The sequence below is a fragment of the Gouania willdenowi genome, chromosome 13 (genome assembly GCF_900634775.1).
Source record: "Gouania willdenowi chromosome 13, fGouWil2.1, whole genome shotgun sequence".
In the NCBI taxonomy this organism is placed as follows: domain Eukaryota; kingdom Metazoa; phylum Chordata; class Actinopteri; order Blenniiformes; family Gobiesocidae; genus Gouania; species Gouania willdenowi.
The window spans coordinates 306,854-333,864 of record NC_041056.1 but is presented as its reverse complement, the minus strand read 5'-3'; the positions used below and the strand labels follow the sequence as shown (position 1 = coordinate 333,864).

General features: G+C 38.3%; 2 protein-coding genes across 9 annotated transcripts in view; one reads left to right on the top strand and one right to left on the bottom strand.

Moving 5' to 3' along the window:
• Positions 1 to 20,165, top strand: part of LOC114474165 (heterogeneous nuclear ribonucleoprotein U-like protein 1) — a 28,531-nt gene extending 8,366 nt beyond the window's left edge. For 2 of the 4 annotated variants that reach the window (XM_028464250.1, XM_028464248.1), the window contains exons 5-17: positions 595 to 790; positions 4,203 to 4,276; positions 5,050 to 5,189; positions 5,333 to 5,432; positions 6,804 to 6,916; positions 7,745 to 8,011; positions 9,054 to 9,176; positions 9,255 to 9,383; positions 16,011 to 16,179; positions 16,880 to 17,155; positions 17,227 to 17,375; positions 18,690 to 18,899; positions 19,464 to 19,577. In XM_028464250.1, coding sequence (XP_028320051.1) covers positions 595 to 790; positions 4,203 to 4,276; positions 5,050 to 5,189; positions 5,333 to 5,432; positions 6,804 to 6,916; positions 7,745 to 8,011; positions 9,054 to 9,176; positions 9,255 to 9,383; positions 16,011 to 16,179; positions 16,880 to 17,155; positions 17,227 to 17,375; positions 18,690 to 18,899; positions 19,464 to 19,577 — 2,060 coding nt within the window. Of the gene's footprint in view, positions 1 to 594; positions 791 to 4,202; positions 4,277 to 5,049; positions 5,190 to 5,332; positions 5,433 to 6,803; positions 6,917 to 7,744; positions 8,012 to 9,053; positions 9,177 to 9,254; positions 9,384 to 16,010; positions 16,180 to 16,879; positions 17,156 to 17,226; positions 17,376 to 18,689; positions 18,900 to 19,463 lie in introns of all 4 variants that reach the window. The other 2 variants (XM_028464249.1, XM_028464247.1) reach the window with 2 other exon arrangements.
• A 1,667-nt stretch (positions 20,166 to 21,832) lies between these two features.
• The window catches only part of rasgrp4 (RAS guanyl releasing protein 4), a 35,099-nt gene continuing 29,920 nt past the window's right edge, over positions 21,833 to 27,011 (bottom strand). For 3 of the 5 annotated variants that reach the window (XM_028465353.1, XM_028465354.1, XM_028465356.1), the window contains exons 15-17: positions 23,592 to 23,729; positions 23,352 to 23,524; positions 21,833 to 22,273 (exon numbers count right to left, since the gene is read on the bottom strand). In XM_028465353.1, coding sequence (XP_028321154.1) covers positions 22,169 to 22,273; positions 23,352 to 23,524; positions 23,592 to 23,729 — 416 coding nt within the window. In that variant the 3' untranslated portion in view covers positions 21,833 to 22,168. The remainder of the gene's footprint in view (positions 22,274 to 23,351; positions 23,525 to 23,591; positions 23,730 to 27,011) is intronic. The other 2 variants (XM_028465355.1, XM_028465357.1) reach the window with 1 other exon arrangement.

The window sequence follows — 27,011 nt, the reverse complement described above, 5'->3', positions numbered from 1 at the left end:
TTTTACAGATATTTACGTAATATTACAGATATTCTTTCGGTGCTAAAGATGTAAAGAATCATTTATGAGAATGTTTAACAGTAAATGGCGGCCAGAAAGAAAGTAGTAGCAGATTCCGCCCGCCACGTCCGCTTCCGGAAGGATTAATATATAGCACCCTCTGCTGGTTAAAAAAGGTACTGCGATTCAATTTTCAGAGCATCGATGTGAACCGTGGTACCTATGAATCGATTTTTAACTGCCTTACGATTAATCGTTACATCCCTAGTTAGAAACATATAATGTATAATATAAGAAATGTTTTCAATCACAGCACCCCCATTGTTTAAGCTAAGTATCGAAGCACATGCTGTTTTTTATTGTTTTTAATTCCCTCTTATTTGCATCGGTTTTTAGCCAATTTAGGATATATCTTTACATCCCTAAATAGCAGTCTTTATGTCACGATAAATGTTATCCTATAATTTGTTATCATAAAAACATATTTACAGCTGGTGTTAGATTGTTGCATTTGTTTCTACCTTTTATGAAGATTTATAAATTGTTGAAGGCAGAAAAATACTCATCCTACCTTTGACTTTTTGTCCTTTTTAGAGATCAAAGTAGAAGTGAAACAAGAAGTCGTGCCCACACCTGTAGAAAGCAGGCCAGAAGACACGAAGCCTCCAGAAGAGGAGGTTCCCAGTCAGATCGAAGTCAAAGCAGAGTCCGACAGGAGCGGACAACACAGCCGTAAGAGACCCCACGAGGACAGCCGATACGGCTACTACGAGCATCGAGAGGAGAAAAGGTGAACCATAACGTTTTATGAAACCTGACGGAGCGACTGTGTGTTGGGTTGTGTAATGAGCAACGATGAAAAGCAAACAAACATACAGCGTAGGATTATTGTTGGTATCTCACTCCTGCCAATGAACATTCAAATTCTTCAACAATTTTTAATTAATAAATCTTTTTTTTTTTTCTAGAATTTGTTTTTGATCATGTTTATTAAGCAATATATTGAGATTCAAGATATTGAATTTTTTATTTTGGCGATACAGAAAATAACAATATATCAATATATTTTACGTCTTATTTTGTATTAAAATGCAGGTTTTAGGGGTTGTTGCATTCGTTACTTCTCAGAACAGCATGAAAACAGTTTGATTGATCATTGAGTCCGTCCAAACCCACACCTGCCCTTAAACAAGCCACACTACAGAACTCACTCACACGTGCTGTCTCTTAGAGGAGAAAAAGACTAAAGTGCCACATTGTGCAGCTGTGTTAATAAATGTTCTTATTTTGCATCAGCATATTTAACCCAGGATTGTTTTTTGGAAAGAATTTATTTGAATTTTCAAATATCAACTTGTATTGCATAGGTATGACTAATTGGTTCATATCGCCCAGCCCTACTGCTCAGTTAATTTAATTATTTATTTATTTTTTTATTTTTTCTTTTCTCTTGTCTGCACATGCTGTCAAAGGTCAACACTACAAGAAGTGCAATCATTATGACAGCAATGCATGTTTTGTTATTGCAATAAAATAAATTGATTTATTTTATTGCTTAATTGTGACCATCACCAGCCCTCCCTAAGGAAGGGTAAGAAATCTTTTATTAGAGGGAGGATATAAAAAGGGAGAGCAGTGTTACACCTAAGTGGAGGGGGAGGGGAAAGGGAGCAGGGAGGAGAGATTCAAGGTAGGAAATAGAAAGGGTGGGGAGAATAGATTGTTTTACAGTGAGATGTGAAGTTGTAGAATATATTGTGCTTATGTTGTGTAATCAAGCCAGTACAGTGACAAGTGTGAAGCTTAGCTATAATGGTGGTGGCTGTGGACAGGGGGAATGAGTGAGTGGTAGTATCTGAACTGCTGCAAGTTGCCCCGCCGGCTCCCAGGCACCCCAGAGCGCGCCAGATCGCCTTTCCTTGATGCCGCCCACGCGATGAGCCCTAGCAGCCCCCAGCGCGCCCACCCCCCACCTCGGCGCGGCAGGCCACTCCAGACCCAGACGCCGCGAGGCGCGCCCCCAAGGCTACCAGGAGACGAGACAAGCACCAAGCCCCACCCGTAGGGAAGGGGCACCCCCACGCCCCACCAGGCCGGCACCGCCCAAAGAGCCCCCAGCAATACGCCCCCCAGAGACCCACCGCCCCGCCACGCCCTACCGATTCCCACACGCAGCCCAGCCATCAACAGAGGGGCCCGGCCCCCACCTGACAGGCCCAAATGTGTGAAGTTACCCACCACCCTCTTATGGTGCCTCTCCATTCCCCAATGGAGAGGCACTTCCCTATCCCCTGAGTGAATGTATGTGTTTAGTGAATGTATGAAGTGCTATTAAAAAGGGTGGATGGAGGGGAGCGGTGCTCCCCATCCAGCCTATGTGTAAATATGTGTATGTGGTGCAATAGCTCCGGAGGGTGGAAATGGTTGTCCCACCCTCCGTGAGGTGGTGTGTTGAGGTGTAATTAAAATTGGAGGGATTAGTAGGGCAGCCAGAGGTGGGAGTGCCGCCCCCGTGCCACTACATAGTAGCACAGGCGGCGGCCCTCTCTAACCCCAGCCCCCCCAAGGGTTGGGTATGTGAGTGTGGTGCAACAAGTGGGTGAGCCAGACCAGCTGGGAGTGAGTGATGTGAAGTGCCCATGTAGGAGGTCTGTCTGGTAGGAGCCAGGCACCAGCCACATCCCCCAGGAGCCAGCCGGCCCAGAGCGGCCCGCCCCGCCAAAGCAGGCGGTGGCCGAGCAGGAGAGAGGCCAGCCCCCACACCAGGGCCAGCGCAGGCCCGCACGACACCACGACATAGCACCCTCCACAGGTGGGCGGCCCCGGCCCCCCCGACGAGAGAGGCCGCCACCAACCACCCAGGCAGGGCCACCCCGCCAGCCTTGGACCGACAGGCAGGCGAACTCATGCACCCCTAGCCAGGCACCGCAACCCCACACCAACGTCGCCAGCAGAGCACCCCCCTCCCACGGAGGCCACCCCCAATCACCCAAGCTCCGACATGAGACACCCCCGACGCCAGCACAGCCCGGAGGACAGCGGGCCCCAGCCACCAGTTATTTTAATTAAATTAGATTTAGTGTTTGGTGTTTTAATTTGAAAAATAATACATTAATAATTGATTTTTTTTTTTTTTGATCAATGTCTTTTTATTTATTTTTCACAATGTTAAACAAGAAAAACACAAACAGTAATTGAATTTTAATCAGTAAATCTTTTTTAAAATCAGTTACTAGACATTTCAGGCAAGGCAAATTTATTTGTATAGTGCATTTCATACACAAGGCAACTGAATAGAGTTGTCACGATATCAAAATGAATAACCACGATACTATACCAGCCAAAGTATCACAGTCCAGGTAATATCACGATACTGAAGCCTTTTATTAATATTATTTTTATGAACTGCAATGTATTTGTACAAGTTAGAAATACTTGTTAATTACTTATAGTGTTGTTTGGTGCATGATAAAAGTTAGAAGTTAGAATAATTATTTTTTAGTTTCACCTATATAAATTCCATTGCACATCAATTTGTTTAACTAATATTAATAATCAACTTAAAATAACAAATCCACTGTCTTTGAAAAAAAAAATCATCTGACACAAATCAGTGACAGTTTTAAAAAAGGCAACATGTTGATGGATTCAGCTGCTGAACAGTTTTCTCTATTGTTTTTGGGTTCACTGTAATAAACTCCAATTGTAAACTCCATTGTAGCTGACTCCTCCCTCAGTGGTTGAAGCTGTTCATGTTTTTTGTTATTTTGCTGGTTTGTTCTGATGTTTGACCTTATTGATTGTATATTTTTTATTGAAATATAAAGCAAATTCATTGCATTTTCCAGCTGACAGTAATTCAGGGGCTATCTGATCTGGGGGGGTTGTGAGCTTTTCAATTACAGAAAACATTGTAAAAGAGTTGACATTTTTAGCAATAATTCAGAAAAGTATTGCTGTCTTGCTTTGAACAAGCCATCATTGAATTTACGTATACTTATTTTGTATAGTTCTAGATGAATTTGGATTTTTATTGAACTCCATTTACGCTCAGCTCTTCTACAATCAGATGTCAAATTCACGACCCCAAGTTTGGAAAAACACTGACTTATTTAAATACATTTCGGCTGCTTTCACGGATCTGAAAGTCTAAGGAAATGTAAGTTCAGAGTTGAGACTCACTATTTGTTGACTCTTCACAGATCCAGGACACCACAGCCTCCAGCTGAAGACGAGGAAGAAGTTATAGATGACACTCTCGTCACCATTGACACCTGTAAGTAATGGGAAAAGCTAACTTATTGTTGTGTTACACAGAGTGTGGTCATCTTATTTTTTTAACCTTTCTACTAAGCTTTAAAATCCAGTTTACTGCTCATCACATTAATTTTGTGCTTAAAAGAAAATATTATTTTGGGAAAAAATTTCCAGAAGCTGTTGTGGGTAAAGGTTGTTGTGCAGTGGATGCATGACACAGCTAGTTATGGACCATGTACACAACCTAATGGTGTAAACATTTACCACTTCAGCACTTTGGTCTTGTTTCCAATGAAATCCCTCCAAACCAAAGATCACCTCCAAATGTAAGGGTTCACCAGAATCTACATTTGTATTTTTGCTCATGCTGATGCCATTTATAGGAGTATCTTCAAATACTAAAATAATATACACATAAATTAACCACAAATAGTTGTTAAAGGTGTTAAAATTGTGATTATAAATGGGAAAATACAAAAATTGGAAATTATTTTTGTAAATAAACACAAAACACATTGATTCCAAAGATTTCTAAATGTAAAAAAACTAAACAAAGTTATGAACACACAGCAGTGAATTGAACAATTTACCTATTTTATAAAGTGCAGAGGCCCTTTTCCACTTTAATCACTACTAAACTGTTTTGTCAGATTTTTACCACGGCCCATTGCACTGAATACACACGTGTACAATAACTGAACACACACTCTTTGCTCTATGAACATCCTACACACAGAATTCATTAGCAGGCTTTAACAAAAGGAAGTTTTAAATGCATGCATTTTTTCACAGATAATTGTGACCTTCACTTCAAAGTTTCCCGCGACCGCTACAACGGTTACCCATTAACTATTGAAGGCTTTGCTTACCTGTGGGCCGGAGCTAGAGCGACCCATGGCGTCACTAAGGGCCGCGTGTGCTACGAGATGAAGGTAGGATAATTGTTGTTTTGTGTTGGTTTGACACTGTTTGGGTTTCTGTGCTGATTTCTAAGCAGAATAATATCTGAAACATTTCACAGATGACATATTTTGTTGTTAAAGCTGAGCCAAAATGTATTTTTCTTTTTCCACAGATCAACGAGGAAATTCCTGTGAAGCATCTGCCGAGCAGCGAGCCAGATCCACACGTGGTGCGAATCGGATGGTCCATCAACAACAGCAGCACTCAGCTCGGTCAGTGAAACACTACACAATGTTTACATGACAGCTTTATCATTCTAAAGAGTGTTGGAATATTAAGTAAGGCTGAACGATTAATCGCATTTGCGATATTCTCGTGATATCATAAAATGCAATTTTCTAATTGCAAAGGCCCCGTTACCAGTATTTTTAAGGTGGCGTTAATCCTCAAGCCTCAGCTGAGCATTGATACTGCTGTGCTGCCTGTCAGTCCTCCTTAGGAAGCCGCATGCGGAGCTGACTGATTGGAGGGGCTACTGTAGACAGTGCTCGCCTCTTCGCCTCGCTTCATGAGTAGGTGTGTCTGTAGACGCTATCCACACATTTATTATTGTTTTCAGCCAAAAACTGCACACTACAGTAAAAAACATGGATATTTAAGTGGCTATTGTGATTTAGAGTCAGAAAAGTGTGTGACGCTGCAGAACCAGATGAGTTGTGTGCGCGCCGTGCGGGGTTCTCCACGGCTCAGCCTTTAGCCTAGCCGATAGACGGTAGAAGCGTGACTGCCACGGAGGACTGTCGCGCCGCCTTCGTCTGTCTGAGTGCTAACAGGAAAACCTGCTGCTTCGTGGGCCGCTAGGTCGTCTCAGCGTAGCGATGTGCGAGGAAACCTCGCACATCAGCTTCTACCGTGCCTCGGCTGCCGGCAACGTGTAGTTGGAGTAGTGACTTGTGATCACATTATCACATTATCTTACAGCTAAGACATTGTGAGTTGTTATGGTAAAACAGGGAGAAATTAATATATTTAGCCTTGTTGTCACGAGTCAGTGCAGCATCAGAGGAACAGCTCAATAATTCTCCTTTAGCACTGTTTTATATTGTTAAGTTATGTTTGATATGCTTGATTTGAATATGTGTGTTTAGATAGTTGGTTTATTGTTTTGTTAATATAAAAAAGTTATTTATATGGTATTTCTTACTGTTTTTTTTATACATTTATAGTGTTTTATTTAGAGCTATTTATTTTGTATTTTTCATTTATTTTGTGCCATATTGTTAAAACTGTTGAAAAATAAACAGATTGTTCATTATTTGTTTTTAGTTTTTCCATTTATTTAAGAAAAGTAAGGTATCAATAAGAGTAGTAGTATACCCATCCCTAATGTTGAAGAGGTAAAGCCACAGATTTGTTTGCTTTATTGTTGTAATTTGTGCTTTAAAATTTAAAAATTTAAATAAATATTTATTTAAAGTTTAAATAAAACGGAGTGATTTATTGCTTGTGTTCATGGAAAAATACATGACAAGATGCCCTTGAAAAAATAATTGTACATTAAATCGCAATATTAAGGAAAAAAATCGCAGAGTATTTTTCAAAAATTCAGCTCTAATATTAAGGTACGTTCTCATCTGTTGCAGGCGAGGAGCCATTTTCTTTCGGCTTTGGAGGAACTGGGAAAAAATCTGTCGACTGCAAGTTTGCTGACTACGGAGAGAAGTTTGGAGAAAATGATGTCATCGGCTGCTACATTGTAATAAATCACTTTTTTTTCCCAACTTATCAATATTGTGATCATTTGCAGATCTGGACCCTCAATTTGATAAATGGCTCCTCGCTCTAAACCAATGGAAAAGATTGTGGCCCCAAAGATTCTTTTTTTTTTAGAATTAGTTTTTGATACCGTTTGTTATACTGTGTTAAAGATACAGTGTAGCCAAGATTAGTGACTAATTGCACCAGCTCAGATATTTTTATTCTGTATTTTATTTTAATTATGTTTGTATTTGAGAAAACGAAAGTATAGTATAAATTTGTTTGAAATTGTGTGTTGTGTTTTAATTATAAAGCAATTTGACAATGATTCAATTCAACTTTATTTATATAGCATTAATTACAATAGTCATCTTGTAGCATTCAAATCATTTATATAATTTAATACATAGATTAATAGATATAAATATATAGATTTAATAATAGTAATTTTATTTTTTTTAATCAGTAGACACTAGACATTTCAGGCGAACCCACATGGGGTCACGACCCTGAGTTTAGAGAACACTGTTCTAATAGCCCTGTTCTACAACTTAGAGGGCTGTTTTAATTATTAATATGTTATGATTAGAAATGTTGAAAAGATGTAAAGAATATTAAACTGTACTTTAACTCATTTGCTCTTAAAGAAAAAGGTAAAAGTTAAAATGTAATTAATTCACTTCTCATCCAGTAAAGGTGTTTGTTGTTCCTGAAAACAAATGACTCAAAAATTTTCATATTCCCAGATAATATCTCAGTGCTGATCATTTTTTTAGAATCTGCTAAATGAGGGTGTCTTTTTAATTTTTTTCCTGTGTGCATTTAGGACTTTGACAGTGGCGAGGAGGTGGAGATTGGATTCTCCAAGAACGGAGTCTTCCTCGGCGTGGCTTTCCGTACCACCAAAAAAGAACTGGCCGGTCGAGCCCTGTTCCCCCACGTCCTGGTGAAGAACTGTGCCGTTGAGTTTAACTTTGGCCAGAAGCGTGAGCCTTACTTCCCGCCACCAGAGGGATACTTGTACGTACACGAGCTGCAGATGGAGGACAAGATCAGAGGCACCAAGGGGCCGGCCAACAAGTCTGACTGTGAGGTACGTCACCACCACTGACTGTAGAATATCATTTCTCAGAATTTATGATCACACAATGTACACACATTCATTACTCTATTGCTTTAGCTTGATCAGATTCCTAAGTTAGCTGTAAGTCATTCTAAGTATCTATAAACTGTGTAACCTTTAAACAACATTTAGAGCATGAGTGCAGTGTCCGTAGGAAGTATTTGTTGCTCTAGAAAAGTGGGAGGTTAAGTAGCTTTTTCATGGATGGTTTACATGAGCGTTAAAGTTAAATCCTCTTTAAACTGACCTTGTAAACACCTAATTCCTGATGCAATTTTAATTCTGAATCTTACACACGATTATTTTATTATTGTTACTCACATTAGTTAAAAATGTTGCTGACTGACACAGACACCTGAGTATTTATCGTTTCTATCGTGTGATGACATTTTTACCGGTGAGAATGTTTTTGATGATATATCGTGAACGATGTAGCGAACATTCTTAGTGTTTGGAGTCATTTTGTTTTTGTTTTATTATTTTTCTTAGTATTTTTGTACTTGCCTCATGTTCCTTTGTTGTACCTTTGTGTATTTTAGCTTTCGTTTTGTGTATTTTCCTGTTTGTTTTTGTGTTGTGTTTTTTTTAATGTGTTTTGTACTCGTCTCATTCGCGTTTATTGTCCTTTTGTATATCTTAGTTTTATTTTGTGTGTTTTTCTGTAATTTTGTGGGGGAGTTTTTTGTATACAATTTTGTGTAGTTTTGTTTCCTGTGGTTACTTTGGGCGACATACAAAATCAGACTGAGCACCGCATGTCGTGCTTCTATTATTTACTAATAATAATAACACATTACATTAGTGTATTTAACATTTGAATCACGTTAAAGCAAAAAACCTGGCCCGATACCATTGACATTCTGTACATAATCCTCAACATCAGTTTGGAAATACTTTAGGTTTAGTCAGAGTGACAATAAGAGTGCTTTGTTTTATCTCGGTACTCAAAAGAAAGTGTTATGGAACATCTTTTATGGTTGATAAAGCAACGCTAAGCTGGTTTACATTTCAGATCTTGATGATGGTTGGGCTCCCGGCGTGCGGAAAGACTACCTGGGCAATCAAGCACGCAGAGACAAATCCAGAGAAAAAATACAACATCCTGGGAACCAATGCCATCATGGATAAAATGAAGGTTTGTCTCCTGAGAAAATCCAAGTGAGCATAAACTACTTTACCATCATTATTTATCTGTGATGTGTTTGCTCATCAGGTGATGGGTCTGCGGCGCCAGAAGAACTACGCGGGTCGCTGGGACGTCCTGATCCAGCAGGCCACCCAGTGTCTGAACAGGCTGATTGAGATCGCTGCTCGCAAGAGACGCAACTACATCCTGGATCAGGTAGTGCTCCTCCTTATTGGCTCTGCTTGTGTCTCACCACAGTCAGTCAATGTGCCCTGATGATCACTTTCTCTAATGGACTATTTATTTATCTTTCAGGGGGTCTCTGTGTATTATAGAGTAGAAGATCACCCTCTTGTCACTTTGCTTTTGTCATGCTTTGTAAAAGAAACTGATTAATGGCTCCCATAAAGTGACAGAAACATGATGTGTTGTTATCCCCGCAGTCGTTTTGCACTTTGCTATCTCTCGTCATTTTGCGGCATTTTTACTGTTTTTACTGTGTTGTGAATTTCAACAATGTACAAGTAAACCATGACTGTATGTAAAGATGTTGAGAAACAAGTAAGCTCTGGCTGGTGAGTAAGAAAAACACCTTCTGTTGCTAACTGTAATAAGACAAGAGTCAATAGCTTTTTTTTAAAAGCTATTTTTTTTTAATTGAGATAGAATGGAATTTTGAAGTGTGTTGTTTTAATAAATTGTCCCCCGGAGGTAAGTACGAGCTAACAGCCTTTAGGTTTTCAGGAGCTTGTGTTGGACTGTTTCTACAAAGGTAGGTGGGTCTCATGGTTGACTGTTGCTTTAACCCAGGACTCTGTGAGTATGAGCAGGTAGGTAGTTTCTGTGTGTTGTCGTCTGGGGTCAAAGGAGGTCGTGTCAAGATCAGGTGAGACTTTGAGGGACCCATTAGTTTAGAAAGAACTTCACGTTGCGTTCAGTGTTTTGTAATTGGCAGCAGTGGAGACTTTTTGAATAAGTTCAGAGTTCGGTCACTTAATGGATTTGTTTGTGAGGTCATGAAATGCTATTTCAAAAATTAGACCAAGTAACATCTGGACTTAAATCCTGTTCCAGTCTTTTTTCGTATGCTGTTACAGTTTTAAAGGAACCTCGTACTTGGTGTGATCAGTTTAAAACAAAGGGTACATTCACGCAGACGGATCCTAGAACGGTTTGCTCTGATAGTTTGCGTCGTTCGTTCCGTGTGAATACACAGTCTAGAGCGGATTAAACCGACAAATTCTAGAGCGATTGATTCTGTCTCTCAGAGCGTTTCCAATCGATGTCTAGAGCGATGTGGAGAGCCGTGAACGCAACCGATCTCAGAGCGGATCAAACACAGGAAGTATCAGTGATGTAGAACGCACAGCATTGTGGGTCGTCAAGAGATCCAGCGACGTGACAAAAAGGGGCTTTAAAACCATCGAAAGCACGACAGTTGTTGAATGTTCTGAAAGAACAAAACGGAGAAGGAAGAAGTTTTTGCGCAAGTGATCGCGTTGTCCCATAGATGAGAGCCTCTTCTTCAGGGTTCTTTTTCTCTTCCTAAAGATTAAATCGGGGATTTTGCCTTCATTTATTGGCATATATGTTTTTGTACACATAGGACTTTGTTGTCTGCATTTAACCCACCCCTAAGTCTCTACTCTAGTAACAGCGCCCTCAACTGTTAAGCTCATGTAACTGCACTAGAGGTTGTTTGGAGTGGATCAGAAGTTGTTCTCTGAACACAAACCAAGGTGATAAATTATGGGCTGTCCTCCAACCATTCAGACCGAGTTCACGACTAAAAAGGTGTGAAGTCGTGTTCAGCGTAGTGTTGTAGAATCAGTCTTTTAAAAGGTGTTGGACTGGTTGAACCAGCACTGATCTGCTCTTCTTCAACTTCATTCATGTGATAATGAGAAGCACTATTCATTAATTTCATTTAATTCATATTGTAATTTGACTTCAAACATTTAGTGTTAGCATTAGCTCACTGATTGTCTAGTCAGAAATCCCTATGAACACTTACTTTATAGTCCCCTGACAAATAAACATATTTTGAATTATGAACTTATCAGTGCCTTTTAAATACATACAAAAAATTGCAAGAATTCAGTAGAAGAAATGTGTCCAGAATTGAGGTTTTTGCGTGTTCTTTGAAAGAGTTGCAGACACAAAATGTTCTTTATTTGTTCAACCCTTTCATTATTTTTAAAAAGGATTTTTATAGTCTTGATCTCATCTTGGTCTCTGGCAGTTCTTGGTCTTGGATAAAGTAGTTTTACGTACGACATCGGTTCAGGAAATGGATGAAGTGCTCGCTTACCAGCTTTTTAGAAACAATGTTTAAGAAATGTGCAAGTTGTTAATTCAGTACATCATAAATAACTAAGGCACCAATTAACATCTTGGTCAAATTAATGTTGCAGATTTATGAATGTTAAAGTATTGCACCCTCAGCGTTTGTAACTTCTGGATGTTTAAAGTGTAAAAATAATGTGATGCTTACCCTGTAGTGCACTGTTTGTGGTTACATAGATTTATTTTTAGGCCTGGTTAATATATCGAGATCCAAGATGTATATCGAGATTTGTATTTTGGCGATATAGAAAATTACAATATCGCCTATAACTGTTTTTATTTTACATCTGAGTTTGTATTAAAATACTCGTTTTAGAATTGGCTGCTTTTGCTACTTCTCAAAACATAATGAAAACCTTCCTGTAAACAAGGTACACTACAGAACTCACTCACACGTGCTGTCTTTTATAGGAGAAAAAGTTGTTTGCAAATATTGTGCAGCTGTTTAATAAATGTACCTGTGTGGCATTTTGTATTAGCAATTTTAATCCAGATTGTTTTTCTGACTTTATTGAATGAAAAATATTGTATCGCCTCCCTATTGTTCGGCCCTAATTCTTTGCTTTTTCTTCTGCATCAGCACCATATCTTTGAAAATCCGAGGTCTTTTTATCATTTTTGAAGAGCTGCATTTTCTCCTGAACAGAAAGGTTCTGCTGCACGTTTGTCGGTCTGCTTCACATCAGGACGCTGCCCTCTCTATAAAAGTGCTTACGTGTGTGATTCTCTATTTTGGCTCTGAAATGCACAGTGACTGAAAATATGTGTGAAAACACAAACTTTCACCAGATGATGTAAAGTAGTCCATGTCATCCCATAAGTCTGTAGAATAACTGGATTTTACAGCTTTGAAAGACGGAAAACCAGAAATCATGATGTTTTAAATCAACGTAGAGAAGCTTTGAAGAGTATTTTTAAAACCCTACATAAACATTGTCTACTTTTCAGCTTGTTGATAGATATGGATGATAAATACTCTTATTTGTTTCTATGTGCATGCAGATAAAACGCCGCCCCCATTCTATCAATTGACTTGATGAAATCTGATGAAACTGGTTTCATTCACTTTAGTTTCAATAATCTTCCAGAATATAAATCGTGACCTTTTCTCATTTAAGTTGGGAACTTATACAACATTGCAACTTGTACGTGGATTTCTAAGCTGACAATACCATTTTGTGAGTTATATACAGTAGCCCCTCGCTGTATCGCGGTTCACCTTTTGCGGCCTCGGTGTTTCGCGGATTTTTTTACAGTGCAATTTTGGATGCATGTTTTTTTACAGCGTATGAACGCGCATTGTGTTCTGCGTTCTGATTGGCTAATACTGCGTTACCCACCAGCGACACATCCAACTCAGTGAGTTTCACTGTCTGCTGTAGTGAGGAGCTGTGCTCCTTTTTCTCCTCATAAACATAAACCACCAGTGAAAAAAGCCGGTGTGATTAGCGGCTAATGCTATGCTAGCTCAGTGCTACAGAGAGACCTTTTACCTGCTACTACCACCTCCTCGCTGATTCTTCTCCACGCCTAATCCTTCCTAGTCCTGGTTATAAAGGGTGTGTCCTACAGCTCCAGGTGGTCACACACAGCTTCTACTCCATGGTTGAATGGGTGAACAGACCATTGTCCGTGTTAACGTGACGTCATCGTCAACAAAGACTCTGATTGCGTTCAGCATCAGTGACTGATCACTAGCAGTGTGACTCTGAAGTGTTGTATGTTTGAAAACAAGTTTGTTTTAAAATCCATGAAGGTTTGAATTTGTTTAAACAAGAGAGAAAAGTTAATTCCTGTCTGAGAAAGGTGTATTAAGTGTGTGGTGAGGGGTTTTACTGCCTTAAAACATGTATAATAATAGTAAAAAAAATAAAGCTGACTACTTCGCGGATTTCGCCTATTGCGGGCTATTTTAGAACGTAACCCCCACGATAAACGCTCCCAAAATGCATTTGAATTGGTTGTAACCACACGTATGGACCGTAGCTACATGGTTGCCTTCAGGCCGGAAGTGATAATGTATGCTAAAGAAAAGGAGAATAGCTTTTGGCCGAGTGAGAAATTGTCAATTCCTGTGCAAAATATGATGCAATAAGCTGTTCACCTCCTGAATTGGAAATGGTGATAAGACGTGGATAAACCCTCACCTACATCATGCTTTAGGACAATATCAAACGGGTGGTCTAGCAATCAGACGTCGCATCTTGTTCAAAGTTCAGTTTGATTTCAGCGTGTCCCCTGGCACAATTACGGCTGAGAAATATGCGACCCAAATCCGATCTTTTTGCCCATATGCGACGTGTAGCCGATCTGTTAAAGACGGTCTAAACAGCACAATTCTGATTATTATTTTTCCTCAAATCCGACCCAGGTCACTTTCATATGCGGTCCTAAATTCGATACGTATACAATTTTTTTTTTTTTTTTTCTTTCTAACTCCTTGTCATTACCATGCGAAGACGTCATAATGAAACCGCTGACATAAGATAAAACTTTATTAATCCCACAATGGGGCACATTTAGATGTTGCAGCAGCTCCAAAAAAAAAACAGGGAAATAAGAAATATAACAGCATCAAAAAAGATGAAATAAGGGGTGAAAAAATACAATAGAATTAAATAATACAGGGCATAAACACTATGTACCCTATCCCACCACTGTTGACTCCAATTCTGTATTTAAACAGTCCGCTGTAAAGATGTAGCAGCGTCACAGCAAACGGCTCGAGTACTAAAGTTTTTTTAAAGTTATGAAGTGCTAAATTCTGTTGGAAAGAAACTTTCTCAGTGTGACACAGTCCTGCACTGGACGCCTCTTTATTCTTTTCCAAAACTGTTTTTATTAATTTTTAGACCATACACTTAACATACATTAAAAAACACTATGCCTATTTAGAATAAATAACAAAGATAAAGCAAACCATTACACTATTTCCCACGGCCTTTCACATACAACATGAATGGCCCTCATACACTCTCAAAAACATTTTGTCTGCCCTTCAACACATAGACACAGCATAACGTGGATGGCTGTTCATCATAGGAATGGGATCCACACAAGGTTCCTGCTGCTTAACAGAAGGTTTTCCTTGCCCCCATGATGAATTCATGTTGGGTGTGGGATACATATGTATGTGTATATACGTATATATGCATATGTGTGTATCCATAAAATGAAGAGTCCGTCCTTAAGACTGCTCTACTGTAAAGTGCCTTGAGATACCATTGATTATGATTTGGCGCAATACAAATAAAAGATTGATTGATTGATTGATTGATGATCTCCTCCAGTGGGAGGGTTGACAACATCTGTTGTCTCCACTGATCCACAGCAGGTCCATGACTCTGTCTCCAATACAGTGATATACATCTCTTAGCATTCAACAGGCTTATATTTATAAACATTTTTTCACTCTTTGTATATGTATATTTCTCTGTGTATAAACCAAATAACAGTAGTCTATGGTCCAATATAAATTTCTTAGAAATAATTTTTTCAATGTCTCCTCTTATTCCTTCTTAAAACACTGTATTCTCACCTCCTTATTTGCTTCTGTAAACACCGTACGTGGCTGTGGGGTCATGGGTCACCTTAGGACTTGGTCTGCGTATGCGCGTCACTTCAATTTAGAGTATGAACTGAATACGACCCTGAAGACGCATTTGTTATGTAATATAAATGATTACACACAAAATGTGTGACATGGGGAATATGTTGCACGTTGGACACGATTTTGAGACGTTTATGTAAGACATAGATAGGGGAAAGAAAAAACTAAAGAAATCTGAACGGGTTAGCTCTCAAACGGAGTTGGGGAAATCAGAGGCACTACTTCTGTAACGTGAGACCTATAGCTAGGTATTATTATTCAGTATTATTCATTGTTTATTTTCTATGAATATTTAAAAATTTGTAGAAAGAAGCGTTCCGTGTTAATGCCATTGCCAAACGTAATAAGTGCGTAAATGATTTGCCTCGGACACATTAACGTGGCGCTCCTGGCAGTCTCTCATTACAAAAGTAAAGTCCTATGTTCAGAAGAGGAAAGTTTGCTGGTTCTCCTTGTGTATACATGCTTTTCCTCGCTGGGTTAGAAGTTGTTCAACGCTGCAGTAGAAGAAACTTTGAAACTACTTTAACATTTGCTTTTTTTCCATGCGTTACTGTCATTTTGAACTGGAATTAATTCCTGTGATTTTATTAACATTGTATAGTTTTTGTTCAACAGTAAGTCAGTTTTAGCATCAGTTCAGTGCATTATGGGTCCCTCAGTTAATATCTCACATCCAGCAGCAGACGCCAGGCCCCGCCTCCTGACCAGGTGAGTGTGGAGTGACGAGAGGCTGCTAGCAAACGAGTAAAAAACCTAGCGCTGACACCCAAGCCAAACCTCTCTCACTTCATTATTGCAGGGTTCCAGCTTCCTCCCAGTGGAAAGCCTTTTACAAGTAAACAATAACAAACAAGCTTCTACTTCTTTCTTGTCACCATTGCTAGACAAATGTATATGGATCAGCAAGGAGACGAAAAATGCGTCCTTTTGAAGGTTTTCAACGCAAGGCTATTGTAATTTGTCCGTCGGACGAGGATTTTAAAGAGCGAACATTAAAGCAAACCAATGAGCAGGGGAAGGATGTGCCTGATCATGCTGTTTTAGAAATGAAAGGTAGGAATGCTGTGGAAGCAACCAATAAAACACCAGATCTACTTTATTTTTTTTACTTTTTCTATATGTTTGTCTCTAAAAATAAAATCAAATTTTGGAAGATGTCCCCTCCCCCCTCCCCCCCATCATAGCCTTTTGGACGATGTCAGAGCAGGACATTTTTATAAACAGTCCTTCTTTTACTCTCCTTTTCTTTTCTCCTTCACTATATTTCAGGTGCACTGCAAACTAAGACTCGACTAAACCCTGAAAAAACTCCCCAAACTTCTGAGAAACAGACATTTCCAAACGAGCGTTCACGTGACGCCCTTGGTGGAAGTTGATTTGTAATTGTTACGTCAGCAGTCTTTAGTTTGCTGTGTCATTTCCTCCTTTTCTCACCACCTTTTAGTTGTCTCCTCTCCCTCCCCCCCCCACTCACTTATGTCTACTTCAACAAAGGTTTCCTCCACGTTTCTCTGGAGAAGACGCTTGTTCCTTTTACCCTGTCTTTGATTTCATGACCTGCTCTTAGTGTCTCTGATATTTCACACTCCCTTGCCTGATACTGATGGTCTTTTCTTTTTTGTCTTTTGGTGGTGTGGCTGCTCTGGTCTTCACTACACCCCCTTCCCCCTCCCTCCTCCCCCCTCTCTCTCTCTTCTATCCATCTCATGGGATGGACTATCTCTTCTCGGTCACGTTCGTCCCTCGTCCAAAGCCAACTTCACCCTCCCCGAGGCCTGCGACTTCCTGGAGGCCGTAACGTTTGTGGAGCTGCAATGCGACGAGGCTGAAAAGCTGCTGAAGCAGTACAATGACGAGGGCCGCAAGGCCGGCCCACCCCCCGAGAAACGCTTCGACAACAGGCAGGGCAGCGGCGGGTTCCGCGGCCGTGGCGGCAGCAGCAGCAGTGGTGGTGGCGGCAGCTATCAGCGCTATGAGAACCGAGACCAGTCCCGCCGCAGCTCAGATGGAGGCAGTGGCTACAGAGGAGGCGAGATGACTATGACCATCCTCAGATTTGATCCATCCGTGTACAACTGACACCGTTCCTCCTCTTCTCAGGTTACAATCGTGGCAGCTACAACCAGAACCGGTGGGGCAACAACTATCGCGACGGAGGCTCTGACAGTCGAGGCGCGTACAATCGCAGCCAGCAGTCGGGAGGGAGCTACAACCGCCCGGCGCCGTACAACAAAGGAGGATACAGCCAGGTACTAAACACAACTTTTACTTTCCATCAGCCTCTCCACCCACGTATTTGTAACAAATCCATCCACGAAAATAGGCTTCCTTTTTGGTGTCCTTTGTATTCGTAACTTGTTCATCTCTTGTTTTTCTCTCTAACAATAATATAAAAACAAACTTAATACAAGGTTCTCACAAGTAATTTTTCACAGTGTAGGCGCAAGTGTTGTAGGGAGTTCTGAGGGTGCTATTTGTATTGGACGTTGATTACGTTACAAAGCAGAAGATGCACACGTAACATTGGGGGCAGCTAAGTGGCTACAGGGGTCCTCAAGTGAAGACGGAAGCATCTGAGCAGATCGCCTGTATTTAATAGACTAAATAGGCTGATTTATGTGTTTCTAAATTATGCAGATTAAAAAGAGGCAAAACAACCCATGAACCCCTGGGAGTCCCTTATGTGTGCAACAATTATTACGACGGTACCGATTAAAGAAGGAAAAAACAAGAGAAAAGCCGTTGTTTGAAACAGCTTTGGGGGCAACATAGCACATAGTGCTAACAGCTGATGTGTGTAAACAATGGGCGTGGCTCCAAGCAGTGACTCCCAACACGATCAGCAGCAGAAAAAGTAGTGCAGTTTGTATTTACATATATGTAATAAAGTATAATATATATTATATATTAAACAGCAGTGTTTGTTTTAGCTGTTAGATAGTTGGAGAGGGAGGAGCTAACATTCTAGGAGGCGTGTTAGGTGATGTCACCTGCCAACGTGGGTAAAATCCAACTGTCCTGCTTAAAGCTGACTTTTTATAAAATATGTAATAATAAAGGAGGAAACATAACTTTTTACACTTTGTTCCTCTGAATGAGACTAAATGATGTTTATCACTGTAGATAAACCATTAGAAAGACATTTATTATCATACCTCACCTTTAATACACTTTAGTTTTTTTTGGAATACATTTTTTTTTTTTTTTTTTTTTTTTTTTTTTTTGGAAGGGTTAATATAAATGAAAACCTTTTTGTCATAATATTCAATAAACATTTACTTTCTTTAAAAAACATGTCTAAAAATGTTTTCTAGGCTATTTATGCACTATTAAAAAAAATAGTGACAAACTTAACAACCCTATTCAGTTAAGCGTTTATATTTTATTTGGCTTCGGCCACAAATTTTCATTTTTTTGCATCCCTAGAAATAATATAAAAACCAAGATATATAATATAATATAAGAGTATATTTCTAAAAACCTTCTTCTGGTTCCAGTGTGAAGTCAAATCAAACATCTGTTACAGCCTTTTGGGTGATTTAATGTGTCATCCTCTTCTTCAGCAGGGCTACAGTCAGAGCTACAACCAGGGCGGCTACAACCAGAACTACTACGGCAACTACAGCCAGTACCCCAACTACAGCCAGAGCTACAGCCAGCCGGCCGCCGCCCCCCAGACATACAACCACCACCAGCAGCAGGCGCATCAGCCACAAGTGCAGCAGCAACCACAGCAACAGCAGCAGCAGAGCTACAACCAGCAATACCAGCAGGTAGAGGGGGCGGAGCTTACATCTGACCTGTTTACACTGAGAGTTTAACATTAGAAACTGTAGAACAGATCCACATCACAGTCATTTATTTTACTCCTTTTGAGTTTCTACTGGTCAAACACGCCAATGCAAGTTTATTAAAAACTACATGTGGAACGTATAAAATAACTCAAAACAACCACTAAAATAGTACAAATAATAACACAAAACCACTCCAAGAAAGCATTTCAGAAAAAAATACACAATGTAAACATCCAAAAACAGACAATATAAACACAAGACTAAAAATAATTCAAAAATATAAATATCCAAAAACAAACATACATTACATTTTATTGTTATTAAAATTAAAGAAAAATACACAATAAAAACAAAAACGCAGAGACAATAAAAACACAACAAAAAACACTAAAAAAATATTGAAGTAAAAATACTTCTAAAGGACTCCACATCCCACAATGCAATGCGGGAAAATTCTCTGACAATGTCTAAAGTATGTGATCCGGCTGCTGCCTCATCTATGTCACTGATGCTCCTCCTCTTGCTCCTCCTCTTCCTCCCCAGTACGCTCAGCAGTGGCAGCAGTACTATCAGAACCAGAACCAGTGGAACCAGTATTACTCCCAGTACGGAGGCTACCCTGGACAGGGCAGCCAAGGCTCCTCTGGTTCCCAGTAGCTCCGCCCACAGTGAGCACCTGCAACCCCCTCCACAGTTGTTTTTGTACAGCCCAGGATAATGTTGCCTCCCACACACACCCACCCACACTCAATGATGTCTTTTTCTTCACATTGTTTTTTACTCGATGACTTCATACTATTGTGAGCGTGAGGTAGATGATAGTGATCAGATCATTTAACAGATGTTATGGATTAGAGGATAATCAATAAAGTGGAATAAAGATGAAAGTGCATGAAGCTCCTCCCTCCCTGCCCTCATACACTCACACCCTTTCTGTTGTTAATCTGTAAAAGTCTTATTCATTATTCATCATTAAAACTAGTTGTTTTTTTTATAGATGTTTATACTGTAGTATTTAATCCGCTCTTTGATTGATATTGCCTTTCTTTTTGACTAGTTGCTGTAGTTTTTTTGTTTTTTTCTTTTCTTTTATTCCACCCACGGTGATTGATGTTAATCATGTAAACCTAATTATGTCATCCCGTTTATTTTTAAATCCCACAAATTAACGTTTGATTTTTGACCAGTTTCCCGTATCAAATGTCTTCTTGTCTTTCTAAAATAAACGCTGTTGTATACGCGTCAGGATGTATCCATGTGGTCTGTCTTTGTGTACCATATATGTCTATAATAGATCTATACTTCATTCTTAAACATCTGGATTTACCCTCACATGTTCTCTTTTCACATCTACAAACTCATCAAAATGTCTGGGTTTCCGAGGCACCAAGCACCGCCCACACACACCCACCCCTCCACTCCACCACACCACAGATTTTAGGGTAAAAGTGTGTTATTTATAAAATAAAACATCTAAATAATGTGTCAGTCTCTAAGCCCCTCCCACAATTCAGAGGCTGACTAATCATTTATCCACCTTCATTAAACCTGTCATCCCTGTAATAAAACAAACATTAATTAGTGGGAACACACCTCCATGCTCCGCCTCCAGGACCACTACACGGTGGCCATGGAGGCGAAGTTCATCACAGTTGTTGTTATGGCTCCACTGTAAATTCTTGGGTTTTCATAGTTTTAAACAATTACTCATTAAGTATCTGAGGTTAATCACAGAACAATATTATAAAAAAAGGTGTTTTCACATTTATCAAAGTCACAGAAGAAACAAAGAACGTTCATAGGAGAACAACAGGGTGTGCTCTGTTTTTACCTTTATAGCCTCCCAGCTTGGGGGGCGGGGTTTGTTATATAGGTATCAGCTCTTTTTTAAACTCTATATTCTGTGGTGTTTCCATCTGATCCTGGTGATTTATTAGACTTAATATCTTTTTCAAGTTCCACTTCTGTTCATTCTTCAGTAGTTTAACCAGATCAATAATTGTTTCTATTCCATTTATAGAATCCTTCAAACACTTTGTGAATGTCACAGTTTAGTCTAAATCATTTTAATTTTTGTCACTGTATTGTCTACAATTCTCTTTAATTTCCATGGTAACATTTTTGTGGACTTTGATTCACTTTTGTAGTATTTTTGTTTAAAAGTCATGAGTTTCTTTTTCACCTCCTGTATATTCAGAAGATTCATTCATTTTCTAACAGATTCAACTTTTTTCTAAATGTCTGAGAGATGAATTAAGTTTCCAGGTATAGACTTTGAGGTTTACGTTTAATGGACTGACTCACGTTTATTGTCCCCATCTCACAGGTTTGGGAATAGTCACACCTTGTAGGAAAGAGATCAATATCAGACTTTCTATTACAACTGATCTTTAGATCCCACCACATATTAAAAATCCCTGCGTTTCTGTTACTATGGTTTATAAAAATTTTAAAATTAATCTACACTAACACAAACCTTCCTTTTTCTTTCATTTCAAATGACTTTTCAAAATAAAGGTTTTTATAAATATAGATATAGGATCACCACTTCTCGCCTACGACCAGACTTACTGTATATGAGGAGGAAAACATATTTATAAATCCTTCCACTTTAGTTTCTCATGTTCACTGCTATTTAAGTGGGTTTCTTGTAAATATACGACTTTTGTGGTTCTTGCTTCATTTTGGATATAATTCTTTTTTCTTTTTATTGGATTTGTCAGCTTGTTTACATCAAGAGAAGCAACATTTATATCTCCACTCATTGCTTAACTTCCAGAAATATAAAATATCGAGGTACAGAAATGAATGGTCAACTCCCTTTAAGGGCTCGACTGTGTTTAATCCCATTTCTATTGGAAAACCAAAGCAAAGACATAAAACAAGAAGAAAAACACCAACGTTGAGTCACATCAAGCATCAAATGATCTCATTTAATTTAACAAAATAAAAGTGAAGAATCCTTAATTCTCTTTCAGGGTTTGTGACGATCAAATGCCTCCAAAATCCAAAGTCTGACGTTCATTTTTTCCCTTTTTTTGATGAGTCATCACATAGCTGCCAGGGTTCGTCCTCTCGTTGAACGTAGTGTTTTATTCTCATTCCCTGATTGTGAAACTACAGCTGAACGTGAGTGAAGTCCAAGCACCAGAAACCCAAAGCCAGTGGTCAAGCATGTGTAGCTCAGAGATGAAGATGATGATGATGGGCGTGTGGCTGGAGTTCTTTGGGAATGTGTGACGTGCACGTCAGTCGGGCTCTCTGCGCTTGTCTTTGTAGAGGTGGAGCTCCTCCATCTTTTCCTGGAGGAAGGAAACGGGCATGGTAGAGCCTCTGGATCTGTGACTATTGATCTGAGGACAGAAAGATAATACACACCGCAGCTTTAAAGGATCCTCCTGTTTGTACAAATGTGACCTAAAACCTTCTAAATGTCCTTATTAGTAGATCTATGTCTAACAAAACACATTAACCATATTTGATTTATTAACTTTTAAAATAGCACTACTGTACAGTTTTAGAGCCTGTGTTCCTCCATGTTTAAATCATGTGATTGATGATGTCGCTCACATGATTTAAACTTTCCACTGCCTGTAAACATTTCATTGTTTTCTATTGGAGTGAAACATTCAGCCTGATTTATAGATCATTTAGTAGATTTTTACAAAACTTAGCAGCTTTTTCAGTCAAAATAACATTTTGTGCTGCTTTTGGTTGCTCTAACAAATCTGTGACCACAGGGGGCGCCAGTTCCAACTCTGAGGTTTGGTAGTAGACAATGAAGCAAATCATGCTCAATCCTCAAATTATTTGACATTTCTTCAAATTTAGTCAACATAAACAATCTTATATATTATATATGCCTTATATATTATATATTTTTATATTATTTATACATGGAAAAGCAAAGTAGCACTAATGTTGAAAAGATCAAACTTGTCATTTGCACAAGTTGTTATTTTGACTGAAAAATCTGCTAAATGATCTAAAAATCTACTAAATGATCTATAAATCTAATAAATAATCTATAAATCAGGCTGAATGTTTCACTCCAATAGAAAACAAAGGGATGTTTACAGGCAGTGGGGCCGTGTGACATCATCAATCATGTGATTTAAAGATGGAGGAACACAGGCTCTAGAACTGTACAGTAGTTCTTATTTTAAAAGTGAATAAAACGAATATGGTGCATAATAATGTGTTTAATAGACATAGATCTACTAATAATGATATTTTAAAGACTTGAGGACACATTTGTAAAAACAGTGGAGGATTTAAAACCCATTTTCACAATAATAATTTACAAATTGCGTCCTTTATTAGTTCAAAAATGTAAAAGTGATTTTCAAAAACAGGTAGTTTCCATTATTACGGGCTGGATGACGATAAACCGTACTGGGTTGGAAAGTACCAGTATGTGCTGTGGTGTACCTTTCTGTCAGGTAACGGGTGTATGAGGGAGTTAAGGTGGTTTCCTTTTTTCTCCTTCTTCTCTGGGGTCCAAACCCCGGGGTCCGTCTGAGTGGAACGGTCCGACAGCGGTGGATCAACGCCGGAGTCCGACTCGTTACCGTGAGGGAAAACAAAGGTTTCCTCCTCTGAACCTACACACACACACAAGAACATTCCCCTCAGGCCTTGGCCCCTGTGTGATGACATCATCATACTAACTGAACACACTCCAGCTGTTCTTGAGGCGTGAGTCGGCGACGGGCGTGCACGGGCAGGAGACGCTGGTGTTTTTGTGTTTCTTCACACACTCCATTCTCACCAGATCTCTGCAGTGCCTGTGACAGTTGATCCCACAGTCTGAAAGAGACGTTCAAGATAAAAACACACACGGTGTGAACAAGATTTTTAACGCTGGAGGTTTGAAATGCATCTTGGGAAACTTGGAAGTATACTTAAATAGGAACGCTCAAGAAACAAGAAGAGATGCTTTTATTTTGAAAGGGGGATGTTTGATTTTTAGCTTGAAGTCGGTCCTAGGATGACCTTACATTGCCCTCACAATGCATCATGGGACAGTCGAGTATGACTAGTGTGCCCACGATGCATACTTAAAAATGTCCTCATATAGTATACATCCTGGTTTTTCTCACATCGATTCATACTATCTAATGTGAACGCACAACATACTCATTTAGTCATCAGACTTAGTATGAGTAGTATGTTACGTTAGTATGAGTAGTATGATATGTTAGCATGAATAGTACGTTAGTATGAGTAGTATGTTATGTTAGTATGAGTAGTGTTAGTATGAGTAGTATGTTAGTATGAGTAGTATGTTATGTTGGTATGAGTAGTATGTTACATTAGTATGAACAGTATGTTAGTATGAGTAGTACGTTAGTATGAGTAGTACGTTACATTAGTATGAGTAGTATGTTACGTTAGTATGAACAGTATGTTAGTATGAGTAGTATGTTATGTTTGTATGAGTAGTATGTTATGTTGGTATGAGTAGTATGTTACATTAGTATGAACAGTATGTTAGTATGAGTAGTACGTTAGTATGAGTAGTACGTTACATTAGTATGAGTAGTATGTTACGTTAGTATGAACAGTATGTTAGTATGAGTAGTATGTTATGTTTGTATGAGTAGTATGTTATGTTGGTATGAGTAGTATGTTACATTAGTATGAACAGTATGTTAGTATGAGTAGTACGTTAGTATGAGTATTATGTTACGTTAGTATGAGTAGTACGTTAGTATGAGTAGTACGTTAGTATGAGTAGTATGTTACGTTAGTATGAACAGTATGTTAGTATGAGTAGTACGTTAGTATGAGTAGTATGTTACGTTAGTATGAGTAGTATGTTACATTAGTATGAGTAGTATGTTACGTTAGTATGAACAGTATGTTAGTATGAGTAGTACGTTAGTATGAGTATTATGTTACGTTAGTATGAGTAGTATGTTACGTTAGTATGAGTAGTATGTTACGTTAGTATGAGTAGTACGTTAGTATGAGTAGTACGTTAGTATGAGTAGTATGTTACATTAGTATGAATAGTATGTTTCGTTAGTATGAGTAGTATGTTATGATAGTATGAGTAGTATGTTAGTATGAGTAGTATGTTGGTAGTATGAGTAGTATGTTATGTTAGTATGAGTAGTATGTTATGTTAGTATGAGTAGTATGTTATGTTAGTATGAGTAGTATGTTAGTATGAGTAGTATGTTATGTTAGTATGAGTAGTATGTTAGTATGAGTAGTATGTTAGTATGAGTAGTATGTTATGCTAGTATGAGTAGTACGTTAGTATGAGTAGTATGTTACGTTAGTATGAGTAGTATGTTAGTATGAGTAGTACGTTAGTATGAGTAGTATGTTACAATAGTATGAATAGTATGTTACGTTAGTATAAGTAGTATGTTATGTTAGTATGAGTAGTATGTTAGTATGAGTAGTACGTTATGTTAGTATGAGTAGTATGTTATGTTCGTATGAGTAGTATGTTACATTAGTATGAGAAGTATGTTAGTATGAGTAGTATGTTAGTATGAGTAGTATGTTATGTTGGTATGAGTAGTATGTTAGGTTAGTATGAGTAGTATGTTACATTAGTATGAGTAGTATGTTACATTAGCATGAGTAGTATGTTAGTATGAGTAGTATGTTATGTTGGTATGAGTAGTATGTTAGGTTAGTATGAGTAGTATGTTACATTAGTATGAGTAGTATGTTACATTAGCATGAGTAGTATGTTAGTATGAATAGTATGTTAGTATGAGTAGTATGTTATGTTAGTATGAGTAGTATGTTACATTAGTATGAGTAGTATGTTACATTAGTATGAGAAGTATGTTAGTATGAGTAGTATGTTAGTATGAGTAGTATGTTAGTATGAGTAGTATGTTATGTTGGTATGAGTAGTATGTTAGGTTAGTATGAGTAGTATGTTACATTAGTATGAGTAGTATGTTACATTAGTATGAGTAGTATGTTAGTATGAATAGTATGTTAGTATGAGTAGTATGTTATGTTAGTATGAGTAGTATGTTACATTAGTATGAGTAGTATGTTATGTTAGTATGAGTAGTATGTTAGTATGAGTAGTATGTTATGTTAGTATGAGTAGTATGTTATGTTAGTATGAATAGTATGTTAGTATGAGTAGTATGTTATGTTAGTATGAGTAGTATGTTAGTATGAGTAGTATGTTATGTTAGTATGAGTAGTATGTTTCATTAGTATGAGTAGTATGTTATGTTAGTATGAGTAGTACGTTAGTATGAGTAGTATGTTACATTAGTATGAGTAGTATGTTATGTTAGTATGAGTAGTATGTTTCATTAGTATGAGTAGTACGTTAGTATGAGTAGTATGTTACATTAGTATGAGTAGTATGTTATGTTAGAATGAGTAGTATGTTTCATTAGTATGAGTAGTATGTTATGTTAGTATGAGTAGTATGTTACATTAGTATGAGTAGTATGTTATGTTAGTATGAGTAGTACGTTAGTATGAGTAGTATGTTACATTAGTATGAGTAGTATGTTATGTTAGAATGAGTAGTATGTTTCATTAGTATGAGTAGTATGTTATGTTAGTATGAGTAGTATGTTACATTAGTATGAGTAGTATGTTACATTAGTATGAGTAGTATGTTATGTTAGTATGAGTAGTATGTTAGTATGAGTAGTATGTTATGTTAGTATGAGTAGTATGTTTCATTAGTATGAGTAGTATGTTATGTTAGTATGAGTAGTACGTTAGTATGAGTAGTATGTTACATTAGTATGAGTAGTATGTTATGTTAGTATGAGTAGTATGTTTCATTAGTATGAGTAGTATGTTATGTTAGTATGAGTAGTACGTTAGTATGAGTAGTATGTTACATTAGTATGAGTAGTATGTTATGTTAGAATGAGTAGTATGTTTCATTAGTATGAGTAGTATGTTATGTTAGTATGAGTAGTATGTTACATTAGTATGAGTAGTATGTTATGTTAGAATGAGTAGTATGTTTCATTAGTATGAGTAGTATGTTATGTTAGTATGAGTAGTATGTTATGTTAGTATGAGTAGTATGTTACATTAGTATGAGTAGTATGTTACATTAGTATGAGTAGTATGTTTCAT